This window comes from Octopus bimaculoides, chromosome 13, assembly GCF_046866305.1.
Source record: "Octopus bimaculoides isolate indiv1 chromosome 13, ASM4686630v1, whole genome shotgun sequence".
In the NCBI taxonomy this organism is placed as follows: domain Eukaryota; kingdom Metazoa; phylum Mollusca; class Cephalopoda; order Octopoda; family Octopodidae; genus Octopus; species Octopus bimaculoides.
This window is the reverse complement of record NC_142940.1, coordinates 54857640-54876448: the sequence shown is the minus strand read 5'-3', so window position 1 is coordinate 54876448 and position 18809 is coordinate 54857640. Positions and strand designations below refer to the sequence as shown.

The 18809-nt window shown below is 36.0% G+C and overlaps 2 protein-coding genes across 10 annotated transcripts in view; one reads left to right on the top strand and one right to left on the bottom strand.

Moving 5' to 3' along the window:
- The first annotated feature begins 2301 nt into the window (after positions 1 to 2301).
- Positions 2302 to 16162, top strand: LOC106867553 (glutamyl-tRNA(Gln) amidotransferase subunit B, mitochondrial). 2 transcript variants are annotated; one of them, XM_014912458.3, is made up of 12 exons: positions 2302 to 3228; positions 5324 to 5477; positions 6741 to 6854; positions 8165 to 8363; positions 9351 to 9473; positions 9569 to 9682; positions 10752 to 10836; positions 11666 to 11897; positions 12334 to 12476; positions 13095 to 13173; positions 14634 to 14768; positions 14931 to 16162. In XM_014912458.3, exons 1-12 carry the CDS (start codon positions 3140 to 3142, stop codon positions 15054 to 15056), a joined length of 1593 nt encoding a protein of 530 aa, XP_014767944.1. In that variant the 5' UTR covers positions 2302 to 3139; the 3' UTR covers positions 15057 to 16162. The 2 variants fall into 2 exon arrangements, with proteins under 2 accessions (XP_014767944.1, XP_052828446.1); XM_052972486.2 differs by lacking the exon at positions 6741 to 6854 and having other exon boundaries at positions 2972 to 3228.
- Positions 16163 to 18809, bottom strand: part of LOC106867555 (sister chromatid cohesion protein PDS5 homolog B) — a 58266-nt gene continuing 55619 nt past the window's right edge. For 6 of the 8 annotated variants that reach the window (XM_089361812.1, XM_089361808.1, XM_089361814.1 and 3 more), the window contains one exon: positions 16163 to 18805. Coding sequence is in view for 4 of the 8 variants with exons in the window: in XM_089361808.1 (XP_089217934.1) it covers positions 18773 to 18805 (33 nt within the window). In the remaining 4 variants the exon portion in view is untranslated. The remainder of the gene's footprint in view (positions 18806 to 18809) is intronic. The other 2 variants (XR_016244042.1, XR_016244043.1) reach the window with 1 other exon arrangement.

Below are 18809 nucleotides of genomic sequence, written 5' to 3'. Positions count from 1 at the left end.
TTCTGGGGTAAGATTTTATGATTGGATGCTCTTCCTGTCAACAACTGTCACATTTTTATATAAAGGATTCATATATATTCTTCAGTATTCACATGTTGACTAACAAAATATCAACTTCAACACATACGGTCAGAAATCATCACCTCGGTGAGGCCCAATGTTCAAAGGTCGTGCCTCACCACCTCATCCCAGGTCTTCCTGGGCCTACCTCTTCCACAGGTTCATTCAACTGCTAGGGTGTGGCACTTTTTCACACAGCTATCCTCATCCATTCTTGCTACATGACCATACCAGCGCAATCGTCTCTCTTGCACACCACAACTGATGCTTCGGAAGTTCAACTTTTCTCTCAAGGTACTAACACTCTGTCTAGTATGCACACTGACTTTACACATCCATCAGAGCATACTGGCTTCATTCCTTGCGAGCCTACGCATGTCCTCAGCAGTCACAGCCCATGTTTCACTGCCATGAAGCATGGCTGTTCGTACACATGCGTCATACAGTCTGCCTTTTACTCTGAGTGAGAGGCCCCTTGTCACCAGCAGAGGTAAGAGCTCTCTGAACTTTGCCCAGGCTATTCTTATTCTAGCAGCTACACTTTCGGAAGCTATCAACTACGTCTAGTTTTTCTCCCTGGAATGTGGCAGAAGTTGTTTTCTGCACATTTACAGTGTTTATTGCTCCTGAACATCTACATACAAAAACTAACTTCCTAGTTAACCTTCCTTTGATATTACTGCACCTCTTATGTGTCCATAGCTTGCACTGGGTGCATCTTATAGAGTTTCTACCTACGCCTTTTCTACAGATCGAGCAGGGCCATCTACCTGAAGGGGTTTGTGTTTTTTCTACCTTCCTACTTATTAGGACTTTGGTTTTAGCTAGGTTGTCTCAGAAGGAATGCAAAAGCCAAGGATACAGCCCCCTGTATCCAGCCAAATTATTAAAATAAAACAGAAAAAAACCCCTAACACCTGCTATTATTCTTGTAAATTAATAAGCTGTATACAATATCAAACTGAGCCCACATCATCATCTTTAACATGTCTCACAGCTCAGACCTTATACTAAATATTTTATCCAATCATTTCTCTCCAGAATGGCAACCTCCACACGTAATCACCTTCTCATCAGACAATTTACAGAAGTTGAAAAAAGACATCATCTACATTCATATTAACAGTTTAAGAAAGCCTGCAGATGTTCTCTGAACATCATTTTTTCTCTTGCTCGCACTATATAATAGTACTAACAAGAATTTCTAACAAAGGTACAAAGCCAAAAATTTCATAGGAGGACATCATTTGTCAACTATATCAACCCACTCCTTATCTAGTATTTTATTTCATTGCCTGCAGAAACATAGAAATGTGAAGTGTGTTGACACTGCTAACCGTTTCACGACTTAATTTCTGATAGGTAAACTGTTTCAATAAATCTTTAGTGCCACTTTAGCATACAGTATATGTGGCCATTTAAACTTTAGCATACTATCTGATGCTAATTCTAAACCATAGCTCTAACCCTAACATAACCCATAACAAGGCATGCACACAATGTAAACAAAAAGAAAAACAAAAACGGATAAAGATTACATCAATTTTAATGCAGGATACATTGAAAGATACAAGCAGGATACATTACACTTTGAAAAGCAAATGTAACATTCATTACAGGGAAGTACACACACAGTTCAGACAGAGGTCGAAATTATGTAAGTCGTTCCAAAGGGCAACAAATTTCAAAGCATTGTATCTTTCATTGAAAGATACAAATAGTGATTGAATCAATTTTTTTTTTTTTTTTTTTTTTGTAGTCTAGACACAAGTTCTGAAATTTTGGAGGAGGGGACCAGTCGATTAGATCGACCCTCGTAAGCGACTAGTACTTAATTTATCGATCCTGGCAGCAGTACAGGCAGAGAAGTATAGAAAAAGAAAAAAAAAAGCTGCACTAATAATTAAGGGCACGAAGAAGAAATTGGCAATTCCTACACAAATATATTTAAAAGAATGAAAGAGGTACAAAAACACATGGTGAACGAAAACGAATCGGATATTTCTGTATCCGAACCCGAAAGCAGCGATTCTGAAGAAACTGAAAGCGGCAACAGGATGATTTACACCAGGAGTAAAAACTTTAAAAATGTTTTTATTTACAATTTTTCTGAAGAGACAGGGTCTACCCACAGTCTTTCTCGGGAAGCGAAACCAATAGACTTATTATTATTTTTTTTTCCAGCATGCTTGTTTGAAGCAATCACTGCGGAAACAAACTGTTACGCAGTATGTTGTTGTTGGCACTCCGTCGCTTACGACGTCGAGGGTTCCAGTCGATCCGATCAACGGAACAGCTTGCTCGTGAAATTAACGTGCAAGTGGCTGAGCACTCCACAGACACGTGTACCCTTAACGTAGTTCTCGGGGATATTCAGTGTGACACAGTGTGACAAGGCTGGCCCTTTGAATTATAGGCACAACAGAAACAGGAAGAGAGAGTGAGAGAAAGTTGTGGTGAAAGAGTACAGCAGGGTTCGCCACCATCCCCTGCCGGAGCCTCGTGGAACTTTAGGTGTTTTCGCTCAATAAACACTCACAACGCCCGGTCTGGGAATTGAAACCGCGATGCTATGACCGCGAGTCCGCTGCCCTAACCACTGGGCCATTGCGCCTCCACACGCAGTATGTAAACAAGCTGGAAAAGAAAGCTTGTGGTTACCCACAATCGCAGAACTGAGGATAAGCCACAATGCAGCTGTAGACTGAACCCAATTCAAATTACAAGCAAAAACTAAACGAAAATAATTTCACTTAGTTACAAAAAATTATTTTTTAAATGTACCGGCCAAAATGTAAAGATCCCAAACGGTTTACCAATGCGCCTAGTAAATATATAAGCTTCCAGTGAACTCAATCCCAAAAGAGACGGGAGGACTCGACAGCTGACAGATACTCTGTATATTAAGGGCAGACAACCCAGACATATTTAAAGCCTCTTCCAATTAATGCTGTTCATTCTTAAGTCACGCCGTGTATTGAAAAGAATTTGAGGTTTTGTTTTCGTTCGTTAATTGAAAGGGAAAAGTATATGTTATCCTTGTGATGTAAAAACTAATTACTTCTGATACAAGTCGATAATGATGGCGACTTATAGTATTTTGTCCTTGAATCGAGTTTTTATTTCTCGTTTAAAACAAATTCGAACTTTATCAACTAAAATACAACGGTAAAGCAAAACATTTCTCATTTTATGTTTCATTTAATTATTTCACTCGTAAAATGTTCACTATCAAACTTGTTGTTTAGCCCAGATCCCTTTGGTTTGACATTCAAAGGGATTCCGGCCATGACCTATCCATCTTGTTTCCAATATTGTTTATTTAGGATTGCATAATTCAATATCACCTTTCTGTTTTTTTTTTTAGAGGGCAAGGTATGATTTGAGAGGGGTTAACTGTTTTCTTTATCTGTTGCTGTTATTGTTTCCTCAGTTTTATCTAAAAATGAATACATTGAAATAAATTGTTGATATAGACATAACGATTATTTGAAAGAAAATTGCGAATTACGTGAGTTCCTGGTCGCAATAGAACTTTCGTCTCATTGTTCGCATATATTGAATGTTCTGAGATGCGAACATTGAAAAATACCTTAGGAATGAGAACCCAGGTTTGAAATTTTCCCAAGACACTTGATGAAGGCTGGAGGGTTAACAACAAACAAGATGAAGACAAATATCCGTCACATGTAAATAATGTACATAATTCCTCATCTCTTAGATATAGAACTGCGAACAAGGATTGAATTTTTGTTTACTTTGAGTAACTAAATACACTGGCAAGATTATAAATCCAGTATCACCGTACTAAACACCTAGATTCTGCTCAATTTCTTATATTATTGTTTCGTTTGTGTGCACTAGTTTTTAGGGCATTTTTCTACGTGATCGTTCGAAATTGCAACGAAATCTCTTTTCAAATCGTACCATACCGTCTTAAAAAAATGTAAGGACAAATGACATTGGTAACGGTATACCTACTCAAGTGTGCTCTTCCGATTTTGTTTCTTCGTAACTTTTAGAGGGAAAAAATGGGTATTTTTTAATGCAGTGTTCTACAAATGCCTTTCAGATAGTTTCTCAGTGGTTCTCAAACGGTGTCTAAATGGCCCTTTGGGGTCCATATAAGATTTTGTTAAAATCTATCTGCAATAAACGGGTTTTCTTCTACAATACACTAAATATTTTAACAATTTTTATACAATTCCTAATAATATTTAGTTATAAAGGTAGAGATGGACTATATGTAATTTGAACCCCCCCCCCTTATTTATTAATTTTTTATTACGGAATCCCACGTTTAAGGCTATGGAGATTCCGATTCTGAAAAAAAATTTTTTGAAAAATTTCACCCCCCCCCCCAAGCATGCTAGAAATAACAGCCAAATCTCACAAAACTAGTGTTAGGGTTAGGATCAGGGTTACGGTCAGGGTTAGGGTTTGAGTTAGGGTTAGGTTTACCCTGTGGATCTATATAAAAACTGGTGGGGGGGGGGGGATCGAAATTTTGAAATTGAGATTTTTGAAAAAAATTTTTTCAGAATCGGAATCTCCATAGCCTAAAACGTGGGATTCCGTAAAAAAAATAAAATAAAACAAGGGGGAAAGGTTCAGATTACATATAGTCCATCTGGACCAAAAATTAAGTGGGAGATAACTAGTAAAGCGACATAAATCACCTTACTGTTAAACAGCATAAAATACAGGATATTATTTACTTCTAAATTGATCAGAATGGCACATGGAAGACCAGCGGGACCGCAATTCATTGTTCCTGAAATTCAAATCGTCAATCGTGAATCAATCTGGGAATATCACCCAATAAACCGAATCACGAGACAAGATTCTTCAGTGGTTGGCACGGCGTTGAATAATTATGAATTTACACACGTGCGAAGATTGTGATTCGCTATGTTACCTCTCTACAGTATTGTTTAACCAATAAAGTGCTGGGATTTTCACTTATACATCAAGGACCGCTGAGCACATTTTATGAACATGAAACTACCATGCTCACATTAAAAAAAAAAACAGTTAAAATATCTTATTAGTATATAATGGTGGCAAGTTTTATATTATCTGAAAAATTATTAGTTGAACTATTAGTTCTCTTGCATTCTGTGGGGTATCGGAGCGTCTGAGTGACATTAGACCCCAACAAACGCCCATAAATTAAAGGCATCTGTCTGGGCATTTTGTCTGAATCTTGAACAATTCTGCCAGTTTACTACCTGAATGATAATAATTCTTATATCTATTGTAGTGACTCCAATGAATGGTGTGGTGTTATTGGCTTAGAAATTCATGCTCAGATTCTATCAGAAACCAAAATGTTTTCAGGTTCTGCAACTACATATGGCGCTCCAACTAATACACAAGTTTCATTTTTTGATGCTGCCCTTCCTGGAACTTTACCTGTAAGTTGTGTCTTAAATCTCCATGAGTTTCTTTATTATTTAAAAATGGAATTGATGTTAAGTTTCATAGAATTTAACCTTTTCAACTATAGCAAAAGGAGAAACTATTTACATGTGATGTGTGATAATTATTTACATGTGATGTGTGATAATTATTTACATGTGATGTGTGATAATTATTTACATGTGGATGTAAGTAGTGAATGTGAAGCAGCTCTGACAGCAAGAGTGAGACTTGGCTGGGTGAAGTTCAGGGAATGTGGAGCATTGTTATGTGGGAGAAAGTTCTCATTAAAGATGAAAGGAAGGGTCTGTAAGAGTTGTGTGAGAGCTGCAATGTTGTATGGAAGTGAGACATGGTGTCTAAGGGAGAGAGAGATGGTAATTTTGAGAAGGACTGAGAGAGCAATGGTGAGAGAAATGTGTGGGGGTGAAGCTGTTTGATAAGAGGAGGAGGACTGAGGATTTGATGGGAACGCTGGGGTTGGAGGAATTGGTGGAATGGTTCGCAAGGGTGAATGGCTGTGAGGTGGTATCAGCATGTGTTGAGGAGAGATGGAGAACATGTTCTGAGGAGGTTGATTGCGTTTGAGGTCAGTGGAACTCGAAAGTGAGGTAGACCAAGGAAAAGGTATAGAGGACAAGTGGAAGAAGAGATTGGGAGGGTTGGTATGTAAACGGATGCCCAAAACTGGGCAAGATGGTGTGAGGACAGTTGTTATGGCATTGAGGTAGATCCGGCCATCCTCATTAACGGGGACAAAATCCAGATTTAAAACACTGGATGATGATATGATGAAAATGTAATTATTTTACTACCAAAGCCTATAGTATTGTATTGTTGTTAGACTCTTTTAACCATAAGTAATCTCTTAACCCTTCAGCATTTGAACTGGCCATATCTGACCCAAATATTCTACTTGTTTTATGTTCAAACTGACCATAATTTTGTCATTTTCTCACTAATGAGTACTTGTAATAATGTTGTAATCTTGTTTCCATAACTATTCTATTAGTAATATTCACCATATTTGCTGCGTACAGATAATGGATGTTTGTAATTTCTCAGGAAATTTTGTTAATAGATGTTTATAATCGCCCCATAATAATTAGGGATTTCTTTTACCTGGAGCCTGGCGCAGCCTTCCAGCATGCCAGCCCAGTCAAACTGTCCAACCCATGCCAGCATGGACAACAGACATTAAATGATGATGATGTTAAGTATAGTTGAAGATGTTATTTCTAAACATTCTTTGATTTTAGGTATTAAATAAAAAATGTTTGGAAGCTGGCGTACTGACGAGTCTGGCTCTTGGTTGTAATATCAACAAGGTGTCATTGTTTGATAGGAAACATTATTTTTACGCTGATTTGCCCGTAAGTATGAACATATTTTTATAATACAATACTGGAAAGTGCAATGACAGCAAATGAAGTTAAGGCCCTTAACTGACCAAATGAGAAAGAAGTGGTGAGGTCAATTCTCAAAATGTTGGATGATATGGGATCAAAAAGAATGTTTTGCAGACATGAACAACTCATGTCAGCAGAGGAAAACAGATCTTCTGTCAATGATGTGAATGTTTTATAGCTAGATGCTTTTCTTTTTATTATTATGGTCCTAAGGCAAACTTTTTTCCATTCTCCAATTTGTTAAACTCTTGCTCTATTTACATGGTTAGTCAACATTACCCCTTAAGGAGCATAGGGCCAGTTTTCTGGCTTCTCTGCCATATATATTTCTCCCAGGTCCAGGAATTGAAAGGGTGCAGATGGTAGTGTTTAAACCAAATGACAGGTGAAATTTACCACCCATAGTCTCTAAACAAATATCTCAAGGTATCTCTAATACTCTAACAATTCTGCCAATCCTTCAACCTGGACTGGCACTACCTCTTTAGGAACCCCAGTGAGATGAAAGACAAAGATGACCTCAACAGGTTTTGAACTCAGACTACAAGGGATGTAAACTCTGAGTACATGACATTTTGTCCTTCACTTAATTGACTCGGTTTTCCTTCAGTTTCAGAGACTTTGATAAAATGAGGGCTCTGTAGATTAGTCCTGATTGAGCATACTTTTGATTAAAAGGCTTCCAGCCATGACCATCTCCATCTTTTTGTTCAGGCACAATGTAGCTAGGATCATATTATTCAGTGTATTATATGGTGTGGTATGATCTGAGGGCATGTCCAGAAAATTTGCCATAAACATTTTCACCATAAGAAATTTTGCCATAAAGAAGGCACATATGCAGATTGTAAACTAGATAACTCATTTTAAAGAAATTACTTTTCACTAATTGACAGGTTAGTTGATGTGGTTGCCATTTTAAGAAAACAACTAATCTTTGGTGGGGTGGGGGGTTGCAGCAAATTTTCCTACAACAAAATTTCTTAAAAACATTTGAGGAAGATTTGGCTGTTATTTCTATCAGCACAAATCACTGTGTGGCAGCTCTCTTGCTGGTGTGTTCAGTTGCTTTGATGTCTGACGAAAGGACATTTATTTGTGTGCATTGCTTATAGGTTTCCTTTTTGTTTTTTTTGTTTGATTCTGGTTTAAGTTATTTGGGTTTTTCTGAAAAAATTGCTAGTTTTTGAAGGATTTGGTTCATTGTGAAATAAGGTTGGATGTCAGACCTCCATCTTCTGCTCTCCTTATAATTTCTTTCCTTTGTCTTCCAGGCTGGGTATCAAATCACACAGTATTTCAAACCATTAGCTCAAGGTGGTAAGCTCAAATATTATGTTCCTGGGCATTCAAAAGACAAAGGGCATGTTGAAAAAGTCGCTAGAATCACTCAAATTCAGCTGGAAGTTGACAGTGGAAAAAGCTTGCATGATTATACAGATAAAATTACTTTAATTGATTTAAATCGAGCAGGTAAGGCAAAATTCATTTTATATTGTGTGGTACCACTTAAAAGCACCCAGTCCACAGTGGTCCAAGTGGTTGGTGTTTGGAAGGGCATCCAGCTGTCAAAACTGACCTCGCCTGTTCTTGAGCCACATAAAATGCCCACTAAGTCCACTCTGCTGAGTGGTTGGTGTTTGGAAGGGCATCCAGCTGTAGAAATCCTGCCAAAACAATCACAGAGCCTGGCTGGCTCTTGTGAAACCGTCCCACCCATGGAAGGTAGATGTTAAACGATGATGACGATGATGATGATGATGATGACGGTGCAGGAATGGCTGTGTTGTTAAAAAGCTGGGTTTTCCAACCACATGGTTCCAGGTTCAGTCTCACTTCAGGGCACCTTGAGCAAGTATCTTCTCTTATAGCCTCAGGCTGACCAAAGCTTTGTGAGTGGAATAAAAACTGAAAAAAGCCTGTTAGATATATATTAATCGAAGTGTACAGTATTATATATATCCATTACAGCCAATGTTACCAATTGATTTGGCATTAGGGGTTCAAAAGGATGTTAGGTAACAGCCTGATTATGTAACCCTGTGCTTTTCAGAGTTGGCAGTTATGGAAGAAAATACGGTAACTGCTCCTAATATGCCAGAAAAAGAAAATGCCACAACTCTAGCCAAATACATATGGTTGTTGAAAGAAAGTACCACAGAATACAACATAAAGTGGAAAATATCAGAGAAATGCAAAGCATACTTCAACAGCAGCAGGAAGTGCAGCTTATGCCTAGCTGAGAAAAAATCCATATCAAATCATTCTCAGCATCCAGGCATCTATCTCAATTTGTTTAGGAAAGAGCTGTCAATAATTTGTTAGTAGTGGTTGTAGCACTGCCACCACTACCATCTCTGATATAATGTCAGTTAAATTGAAACAATATTATTACATTGTTATTGTTGTTTAGTGAGATTTATTACTAATTCAATTTTTTTATGCGGAATTCATTAACAGGAATGGGGCTTATGGAAATTGTCACAGAACCAGATTTTAAGAATGGAGAGGAAGCTGCTGCCTTTTTGAAAGAATTACAGTTGCTTTTGATGACGTTGGGAACATGCAATGGCAAGATGTCAGGTACTAGGATTAGTTTGGCTTTTGATTAATCCAAATCTCCTGACTTTCGTTCTGTTTGTTAATTATCAATTTGTATTTGTTTCTCATGTCTTTAGAGGGTTCTTTGCGTGTTGATGCTAACATCTCTATCCACCGTCAGAGTGAACCCTATGGAGTGCGCACTGAAGTAAAAAACATCAACAGTATTAGGAATGTTGCTAAAGCTATTGGTAAAGTACTTTCTCTTTATTAATTTAACTTTATTCATCATCATTGTTTTACCATCCATCTTTTCCATGCTTGCTTAGATGAGACAGAATTAATCAAGATTTTCTATGGCTGGATGCCCTTCCAGTTACCAACCATCAACTATTTCCATCATCATCATCATCATCATCGTTTAACGTCCGCTTTCCATGCTAGCATGGGTTGGACGATTTGACTGAGGACTGGTGAACCAGATGGCTACACCAGGCTCCAATCTGATTTGGCAGAGTTTCTACAGCTGGATGCCCTTCCTAACGCCAACCACTCCGAGAATGTAGTGGGTGCTTTTACGTGCCACCGGCACGAAGGCCAGTCAGGCTGTACTGGCAACAGCCACGCTCAAAATGGTGTATTTTATGTGCCACCTGCATAGGAGCCAGTCCAGTGTCACTGGCAACAATCAAGCAAAGTAATATTTTCCCATAGCTAGACATGTCTCTGCAGATGATTGGAAACAAATGCCACTTGTATGACAGTGACACTTGTTTACAAATATCCCATGATGTCAAAACAAAGAAACACAAACACCCACACCCATGGTTGTACAGGGACATCACTGTCATACCAGTGATGTCGTTTGTTTCCAATCTTCCATGAAAAATATTTTCCAGCTGTGGGAAATATTACCCAACTTGGAAACAGGTGAGGGTTAGCAACAGGAAGAGCATCCTGCTGTTTCTACTGCAGATATTATAATCTGTCTCAACAAATTCTGTCCGACTCATGCTGGCATAGAAAAGTGGACGTTAAATGATGATGATGATGGTGGTGATTACATACACACACACAATATGGGCTTCTTACATCTACCAAATCCACTTTGAATTAATCATGCCTTATCTCATAGCTTTGAGCTTTCAATGATGTGACTGTTTAGTTTTAAAACGACATTGTAGGGTAGTTGTGAGAGGCCAGATCTGGCTTGTCTGAACATAAATCAGATAAAATTTTTTAGTTGGATTTGGCCAGTTTAAATGCTAAAGGGCTAATGTCTGTTTTCTTTTACCTTTCAAAAATACTTTCATATCAAAGATTATGAGATACAAAGACAAACTATTGGCAAAAATGAAGGAAAAGAAATCGAGAATGAAACACGCTCATTTGATTCTGAAACTGGGTGAGTGAATATTTGCAAAAATAATTTTTTTCTTTATTGTCACTCCCTTTTACAAGACAATTGTAGGAGAAGTACTTAGCTAAGAACATGCCAAAAGTACCAAGAATTTGCTGACTTGGAGGAGCTCAGAGTTTCACATTTTATAATCTGGTTGTAACTAAAGAAACTATGAGCAGATAAATGGCTTGTGAGGACCATACAATCCATGTAAAGTGGTGTGTCAGCAATGAATTTAGCATGCAGGCAGGAGTTAATCAGAGCTCAGGCCTCAGCTTTGCCTTGTTTATTATAATCCTCCAAGTCATAAACAGCAGAATTTAAAACCGTTTGTAATTTCTGTATGCTGATGACTTCGTTTACAGAGCAGAACCTGTTGAAGATTTAAACGAGAAGCAAAACCTGGAATCAAGAGAACTCAAAGTAAACTTAGAAAAGACAAAGGTTTTTGTAAGTTGGAATGGATGAATATTGAGGGTTACTTGCCATAGTGTGTGTGTGTCTGTCTGTCTGTCTATGTATCTATACGTGTGTATGGATGGATGCTTGGATAGACAGACGGTTGGACAACAAGTCTTTTATCAGCTAAAAATTACAATTGAACCAACTAGTTTTACCTTACTTTAAAGACTTATCAAAGATTGATTACTTCTGTCTTGCAATTAGTGTAGGATAATTATATAAAATATAAACAAATTTATGTTCAGACACATTTTTTTGTGCAACTTAAAAAAACGTTACTGAAATCTGTTTTATTTGCTATTTTCACAGAAAGTGTTTAGAAGAACAGAAATGCAAAATGTGATCTCTTTATATTTTTCTATAATTCCAGAGAAACGGTATCTATGAGAGACAAAGAAGGTTTCCAGGATTATCGATTTATGCCAGAACCAAATTTGCTTCCTGTTCATGTTTACGACAATTCAACTGTTCCTTGTGATGCACATTCTGAAGTTGTTAACATGGATACTCTCAGAGAACAAATGCCAGAACTACCTCACAAAAAACGAGAACATCTACAGAAAAATTACAATTTATCAATTGAAGTCATCAATATACTTTTGGTGAGCTATCAATTAAAACATGTTTCAAATTTACTTTGTTATTTTAATGAAAATAATCAAATTTCCTATTGATTCACTGTTCTTCATTTAATGTAATATGAAATGACATATAAAATAGATTTGTAAGTTAAAGTTTTCTGTTTATCTATCTTTAAATGTTAAAGCTTAAAACAAATTGGTCATCTGTATAGATAATATCAATTGATGGAAACTGAAAGAAGCCTATCGGATATATGTGTGTATCACTGGACATGTTTTGGTCTTATTAAACCTCATTAAAGCATAAACTTCACCATACTTTGCAGAGTAGTGATAAGAGGGAGAATTACTAAGTTGTTATTTAATATTATACACAAGTAGGCATTAAAATTAACATATTAAAAAAAAAAAACAGTTTGTAACTAAAGCTTTTCCATTATTTATTTATTTATTCTAGTTTGAAGATGGTTTACTACAGTTGTTTGAAGATTGTGTAAATGCCAGCAAAGGACGTTTGGCATCAGTTCAAATCATCTGTAACTTTTTAATAAATGAGTTTCTTCAATATGTCAATGCCCTTAATACTACTGTGAAGCAAAGGTTGGTAACCTTTTAAACATTCATGATGTTATCTTCTATTAAATCATCATCACCATTTAACATCTGTTTTCCATGCTGGCATGGGTTGGGCAGTTTGACAGGAGCTGGTCAAACAGAAGACTGCACCAGGCCTCAGTGTCTGTTTTGGCATGGTTTTTATGGCTGGATGCCCTTCCTAACACCAACCACCCTGCAGAGTGAACTGAGTGCTTTTTACATGGCACCAGCACTGGCAGGGTCACCAAGTAACTTGCAAGACAAAGATCCTTTGTCAGGTGGGAGACATTGGAAGAGGTGTTCCTGTGCCAGGTGATGAGGGGTTGAGTGTGACAAAGGGCCAGAGGTCAAAAGAGAGAGAGAGAGAAAATCAAGAATAAAGACAGAAACAGGTGTGTTGCTGTAGAGGAGATATGGTTACCCAGTCAGAGGAAGAGAAAGAGAGAATGTATGATCAAGAATGAGAGAGAGAGAACAAGAGAGAGATGGTGGTCAAGCACTTTATTAATTCTTAAATGATCTGGTGAAGTATGTTTTAATAATTTTAAATTAACAGCAATTTCATTGTCATGTATGTCTAGTATAAAATGTTGCTATTTCTAAATTTTCTTTCTTTCCAAGTGGTATAACTGCTGTGGCCTTGGCAGATATCTGTGATATGTTGGATCAGGATGAGATTTCCAGAGGCACTGCAAAAGAGGTAAAGTCACTTCCATTTCTAGTGAGGCATTTAGTTCCAGACTTTTATTTGAATTTTTTTTTTTTCACTCATCATCATCATCACTGTATAGATATTGCAAGTCAATAATTGTAGGGATTTTTAGGGTTAAGCACTGTCAAGATCAGTGGTTCATATGACCCTTGGAGACCCACAGTAGTATTTTAAGGTTCCATGGGAAAATGTTGCTTTGGATGTATTTATTTCAAGAAACTGAGGTTTCTTTCTCTAATGTTTTTTACAAAGTTCGACCTACACAAGTCGATCTGTGAAAAACAAAATAGGAATTTTGAAAGAAGCATCGATAAAACTAGTTTTTAAACATCAAATGGCTATGGGTGTCCACTACAATAGAATAGTAACCAAATGGGTCCATAGATAAAAAAAAAATGGTTGACTGTTCCTTTAATGTCTGGGGAGTGTTGTTAGGTGCTGTTGAAGGAGAGTAGGGGCCTGTTGACTTATCCAAGCTGCACATAGATGACAGAACAAATGAAAGTATGGTGTTATTTTTGTTTAACCCCAGGTAAGCTTTGCACTAAAAGACAGTGGATTCAGTCTTTTATGCCAGCAGGGAAGGCAGATGTTAAGTGATGATGATGATGATATTACTGGTATTTTGTACCTTTTTTTTCTATCTGAATATGCTGGCACAATAGAAACGATCATTGGTAATGTGTAGTGTAATCATCAAACAGCAATGTGATTTTCTCCATTCCTTTTCATCTTGTTTTATATTCTGGATTTCGTGAAATTCTTTTAAGTGATACTTGGATTTAGTTATCACACGAGGAACTACTTTGGATGTTAATTCTATTCAAATTTATTGATATCTGGTTGTTTGATATAGCTGGATTTATTAATTCCTTTTATTTCTTGAAACCACAATCTTACGATCAGGAGTCCAACACCTTAACCACTAAGCCACAAGCCTCCACTATGTGGCATGTGGTTAGGGTTAGGGTCAGTGAAGGGAACATAGTGAGCAGGTCTAACTTGGAAATCCAGCAACATGACCAAACAGTCTGAGCTGGAACTCGTGAATCATACAAGTAACAAAACACAGCCCAGTTTCCAAGTGAGGTCATTGGTTGGATATGAAATCCAACCAATAGTGTCCCATAATCTTGTGAAGCATCCTGGTACCAAAGGATTTGAGGGAGCTCCTGAGGGCTCTGAGCAGTGTCTGAGTCTCATAACTATGAGTAGGACAGAGACCTAAAGACTGGAACCTTTGTCCCCTTATATAGATATTGGCAGCACCAAACACCCTTGTCCAATGACCTCAGAAATAATAGCAATTTAAAGAAAATTCATATAATGAGCTAAACAGCTTACAATATAACTTCAATTCTCCAGTTATTTACATAATACCACATTACCTTTTATTTGAAGAAAAAGAAAGAGACGTTTAAAATTCAGTTACCCCTTTTATATTACAGGTATTGCTTTTGCTGTTTGAAGATCCTTCCCAAACTCCCAGTTCTATAGTGCAATCCAGAAATTGGAACCAAATACAGAATGTTGAATATTTAGAAAAAACCTGCTCAGAAGTAATAGAAAACAACGCCAAGGCTGTAAGTGAATTTATTTTCTTCCTCTGAGTCAAAATTGTAATAGCACATTACTGTGTATTCATGTGTGCAATATTGGCCGTAGCAATATTCTGTGAATACAGAAAAAAATGTTAGGATTTGTATTTCTGGTTTTCTAAAAATGGTATGATTTATTTCTTGCAGGTCAAAAAATATAAGAAAGGGAAAACGAAAGCAATCAATTCTCTTATAGGTGAAGTAATCAAGAAGACAGGGCAACGAGCTGATCCAATTTTAGTGAATAATATACTCAAGAAACTTCTGGAGTAATTTAGAAGTTTCAAATGTGTTTTTTTTTAAAAAGTAAACATTGATTTTTAATTATGTAGTTGTGTCGTCATTATCATCATCTTTTAATGTCGGCTTTCCATGCTGGCATGGGTCGGATGGTTTGACTGTTTATCTTTAGAATGACATTGTAGGGTAGGTGTGAAAGGCTGAATGTGGCCAGTTTCAACATAAAACAGGTATAATATTCAGGCTGGATATGCACCAGTCTCCAATCTGATCTGCCAAAGTTTCTACAGCTGGATGCCCTTCCTAGCGCCAACCACTTCAAGAGTGTAGTGGGTGCTTTTACATGCCACCGGCACGAGGGCCAGTAGGCAGTATTGGCATCAGTCACACTTAAATGGTGCTTTTTATGTGCCACCAGCACAGGAGCCAGTCAGCGGCTCAGGCAACAATTCTGCTCAAATGATGCTTCTAACGTTCCACTGGCACAGGTGCCAATCAGGCGGTACTGTCATCGGCCACACACTGTAGTTATTAATTACAAGATGGAACCTTGCTTATACTCAAATCTTTCAAACATGTAAAATCACTGCACATAACAAAAAAACACCCACTTACAATACTTACCTCTTAATATAATATATATGTATCATCATTGTTTATATATATATATACAGTTTGAGGAAGCAATATCCCCGTAAGAGATTGTTAAAAAACAATCGTGATGCCAACTGTTATTTGATGTTTTAACACCATGAAAGACATCTGACCATGAAAAATTTGCCTCAACAAATTCCATCCAACCCATGCAAGCATGGAAAAGCAGGTGTTAAACGATGATTATGATCACCAATGTGTCCAGTCAATTGGACACATCGAGAGCTTTCACAGGTCACTGCTGAATGTACACCATTGTAGGAGACAAATTTGGAAGAAAAAGAAAAAAATTAAGTTGCTTTCTCTATTACCTTTTGATGTGTATATAGATGTAGCAAGCAAGAAAATTTGAAGATTGTCTCACAAACATATATACTTTTTTCTTTTTTTTATAAATCTGTCACCTCATTCAGTGTTAAAATTCCAAACAAAACCAGTTATGAGATCATTCTAGACAAGTTAATAATAAAAATGAAGTAACTGCATACTTAGAAATGTGTTTTTATTTCAATATCTAAGTGTTGATCAATACAAAACAGAAATGATGGCGAGGAGGATGAAGAAAACTTATTTGAAAACAAGAATTACTGACAATTATAAATGAACAAAGACAAGAAAATGATTTAACAAGAGGCTATTTGTCAGAAACTGCATGAGTTGAGCATCAGAGAAAGCTAAAGGATTTTTATTTTCAATTTTAAATTCTAGTCATTTAGTGAAGAAATCAAATCAAACTGAAATAAGAATTTAAAAACATTTTGCTCACAGTCCTCACAGCAAGGCTGTATTTCAAGTGGAATTTGTATTTAATTTCAAACTTCAAATATTTAATTTTAAATGGTGGTAATGAAATAAGCTGAAATCAATCAGACCACTGTTTAATCATTTAGCTCACGTACATACATAAACTTATTTCTAAGAAAGAGCATGTAATTACTTTCATGAATTGAATTTGGTAGTAAAATATTCGATATTCTCTAAAATTAACGACACTCCTTATCATCAGAACTTCATTAGAAATGATTTTAAAAAGAGTAAAATATTTACCCAGTTTTACTAGAAGTAAAATGACGATTATGAAAAATGATTTTGTTTTTCTCTTACAATTAATTAATTACTTACAGGTCTCTAATTTAAATCCAATGATAAATCATTAATCACATAAACTAGTCATTGTTTTAAAATTATAATTAACTAAGAATATTGCAATCACAATATTTTTGTTTTAAAAAATAAAGACTTATTTAAAGAAAGAATTCCATAAACATCATTATTAAAATCATAATTCACGAAAGGTAACGAGATAGTCTATTAAAATAGCAGCTGGTAACGATATTTTACTCTCTGGAATGTAAAATCAACTAAATGCCAGATATTGAATGTAGTTCTTCAGTCTTTAATAAGCTCCCATGCTGCAAGTTGGTAAGAAATATATAACAGATCAGTTAATTAGCCTTGAAGATGGTGTATGGTGGGAGTTAAAAAGTTCAAATAATCTTTTATTGAAACCCTTTCACTATAACGAAAATGTGATTCTAAATGGTAGTAGTGCCCCAACATGGCCACAGCCTTATGAGCTGGAACACATAAAGGAATAAATGTAAATTAAATGAAACAAGGTGAAAGATCACAAAAAAATGGTACAGAAGAGAAAAGAGCAACTAATAAGTTGAAAGGCATAATTTCAAACTCAGATTCGTATCTAAATTTAATTTATTCAATAAAAATATTCTTATATAGAAATGTGAGAAAACGTTATCTAAGTTACGATTAAACTGCAATAATTTCGTTTTCTTGTATTGTCAGAAAACATTCTAATTTAACCACAAGGTCAGCAGACAAGGTTGTGGTATTTCAGTTGCTTCATTATTAAATGGAAAGAAATTTGGAGAAGAAGGGTGATAAATTTATGACAATAACGATGAGAGTTTTTTTAAAAAAAAGAGAAAGAGGGGAAGGCATTCTTCATGAGTGGAATATTATTGCTAATTATTTATTTATTTATTTATAAAGTACACATAAAAGTTTGGTTTATAATATGTGTGTGTGTTTGTGTGTGTGCACGTGTTTGTGAGACAGCATATGTGTGATTATATGCAACACAGGCAAAAATAATCCTAACACAATTAATGCGTTTAAAACTCATTAATGAAAAAAAAACAAAGAAAATGGGTGGGGGTGGGGTGTAAATGAGTCTACATTCTCTGTCTCTCATACAGTTTCATTGTATTCAGAAGTGTGAATGATAAAAAAATACTGCAAATGTCTGATGGCATGTGTAGAATACACAACAAACTGGCCAACACTGCTTCTTTTTTTTATGATCTTTATTTGTTTGGTTTGTTTGTTGTTTTTTTTTTTAACAATTTTCCAGGAATGAGATTGAGAAATGAAGTTCTGAAACAATACTTAACTACACACATGTAAACATAGAAATACATGTTAGCCAAGTGAAAATATTTTCTTCTCTTCAAAAATTTTTTTTTTGTTTTTTTTTTTGTAATTATCTCTCCCTCCCCATCACCAACTCAAATTAACCTTCCTAAGTATTTTATTTTATTATTATTTTTTTTTTTTTACAATTTTTAAGAAATTGTAATTTTTATTTAACAGTTGGTGTGATCTGTTTATATTCATGCTCTGGTTTTAGTTAACTTTTAGGGATCACGCTTATCTGTACAAACCTATACAATAGAATCCCTTAAAAATGTAAAAGCCAGTTATACCACCAACATAAAACTCACACTAAAATTGTGATTGTATTATTCTTAACACAATTTCTGACCAATTTCTTCTCTATCATTGCAATGCAAAGATGATTTAGTTGCTTTACTGTACAGATGGGAAAATTCCTAACAGAAACTGTCATAAGAAAGAAAGAAAATAGCATATCGTGTGATATGTTTTCCTGTTTTGATCCCATTTCAGAATGAAAGCTTTCCTTCAAGAGCTGAGCTCAAAGATTTCTGCATTAGAGCAATAACTGAAATACTAAACATCAGATATTCATGAGCTACTAACATTCTGTTTTTATACAATTGTATCAAGTTATGGATTGAGTTCTGGCCTTCTTGTACAGCTTTTAAATGATGTAATCACTTCTTTCTGGGTCGAGTCCGCCGTCGAACCTGT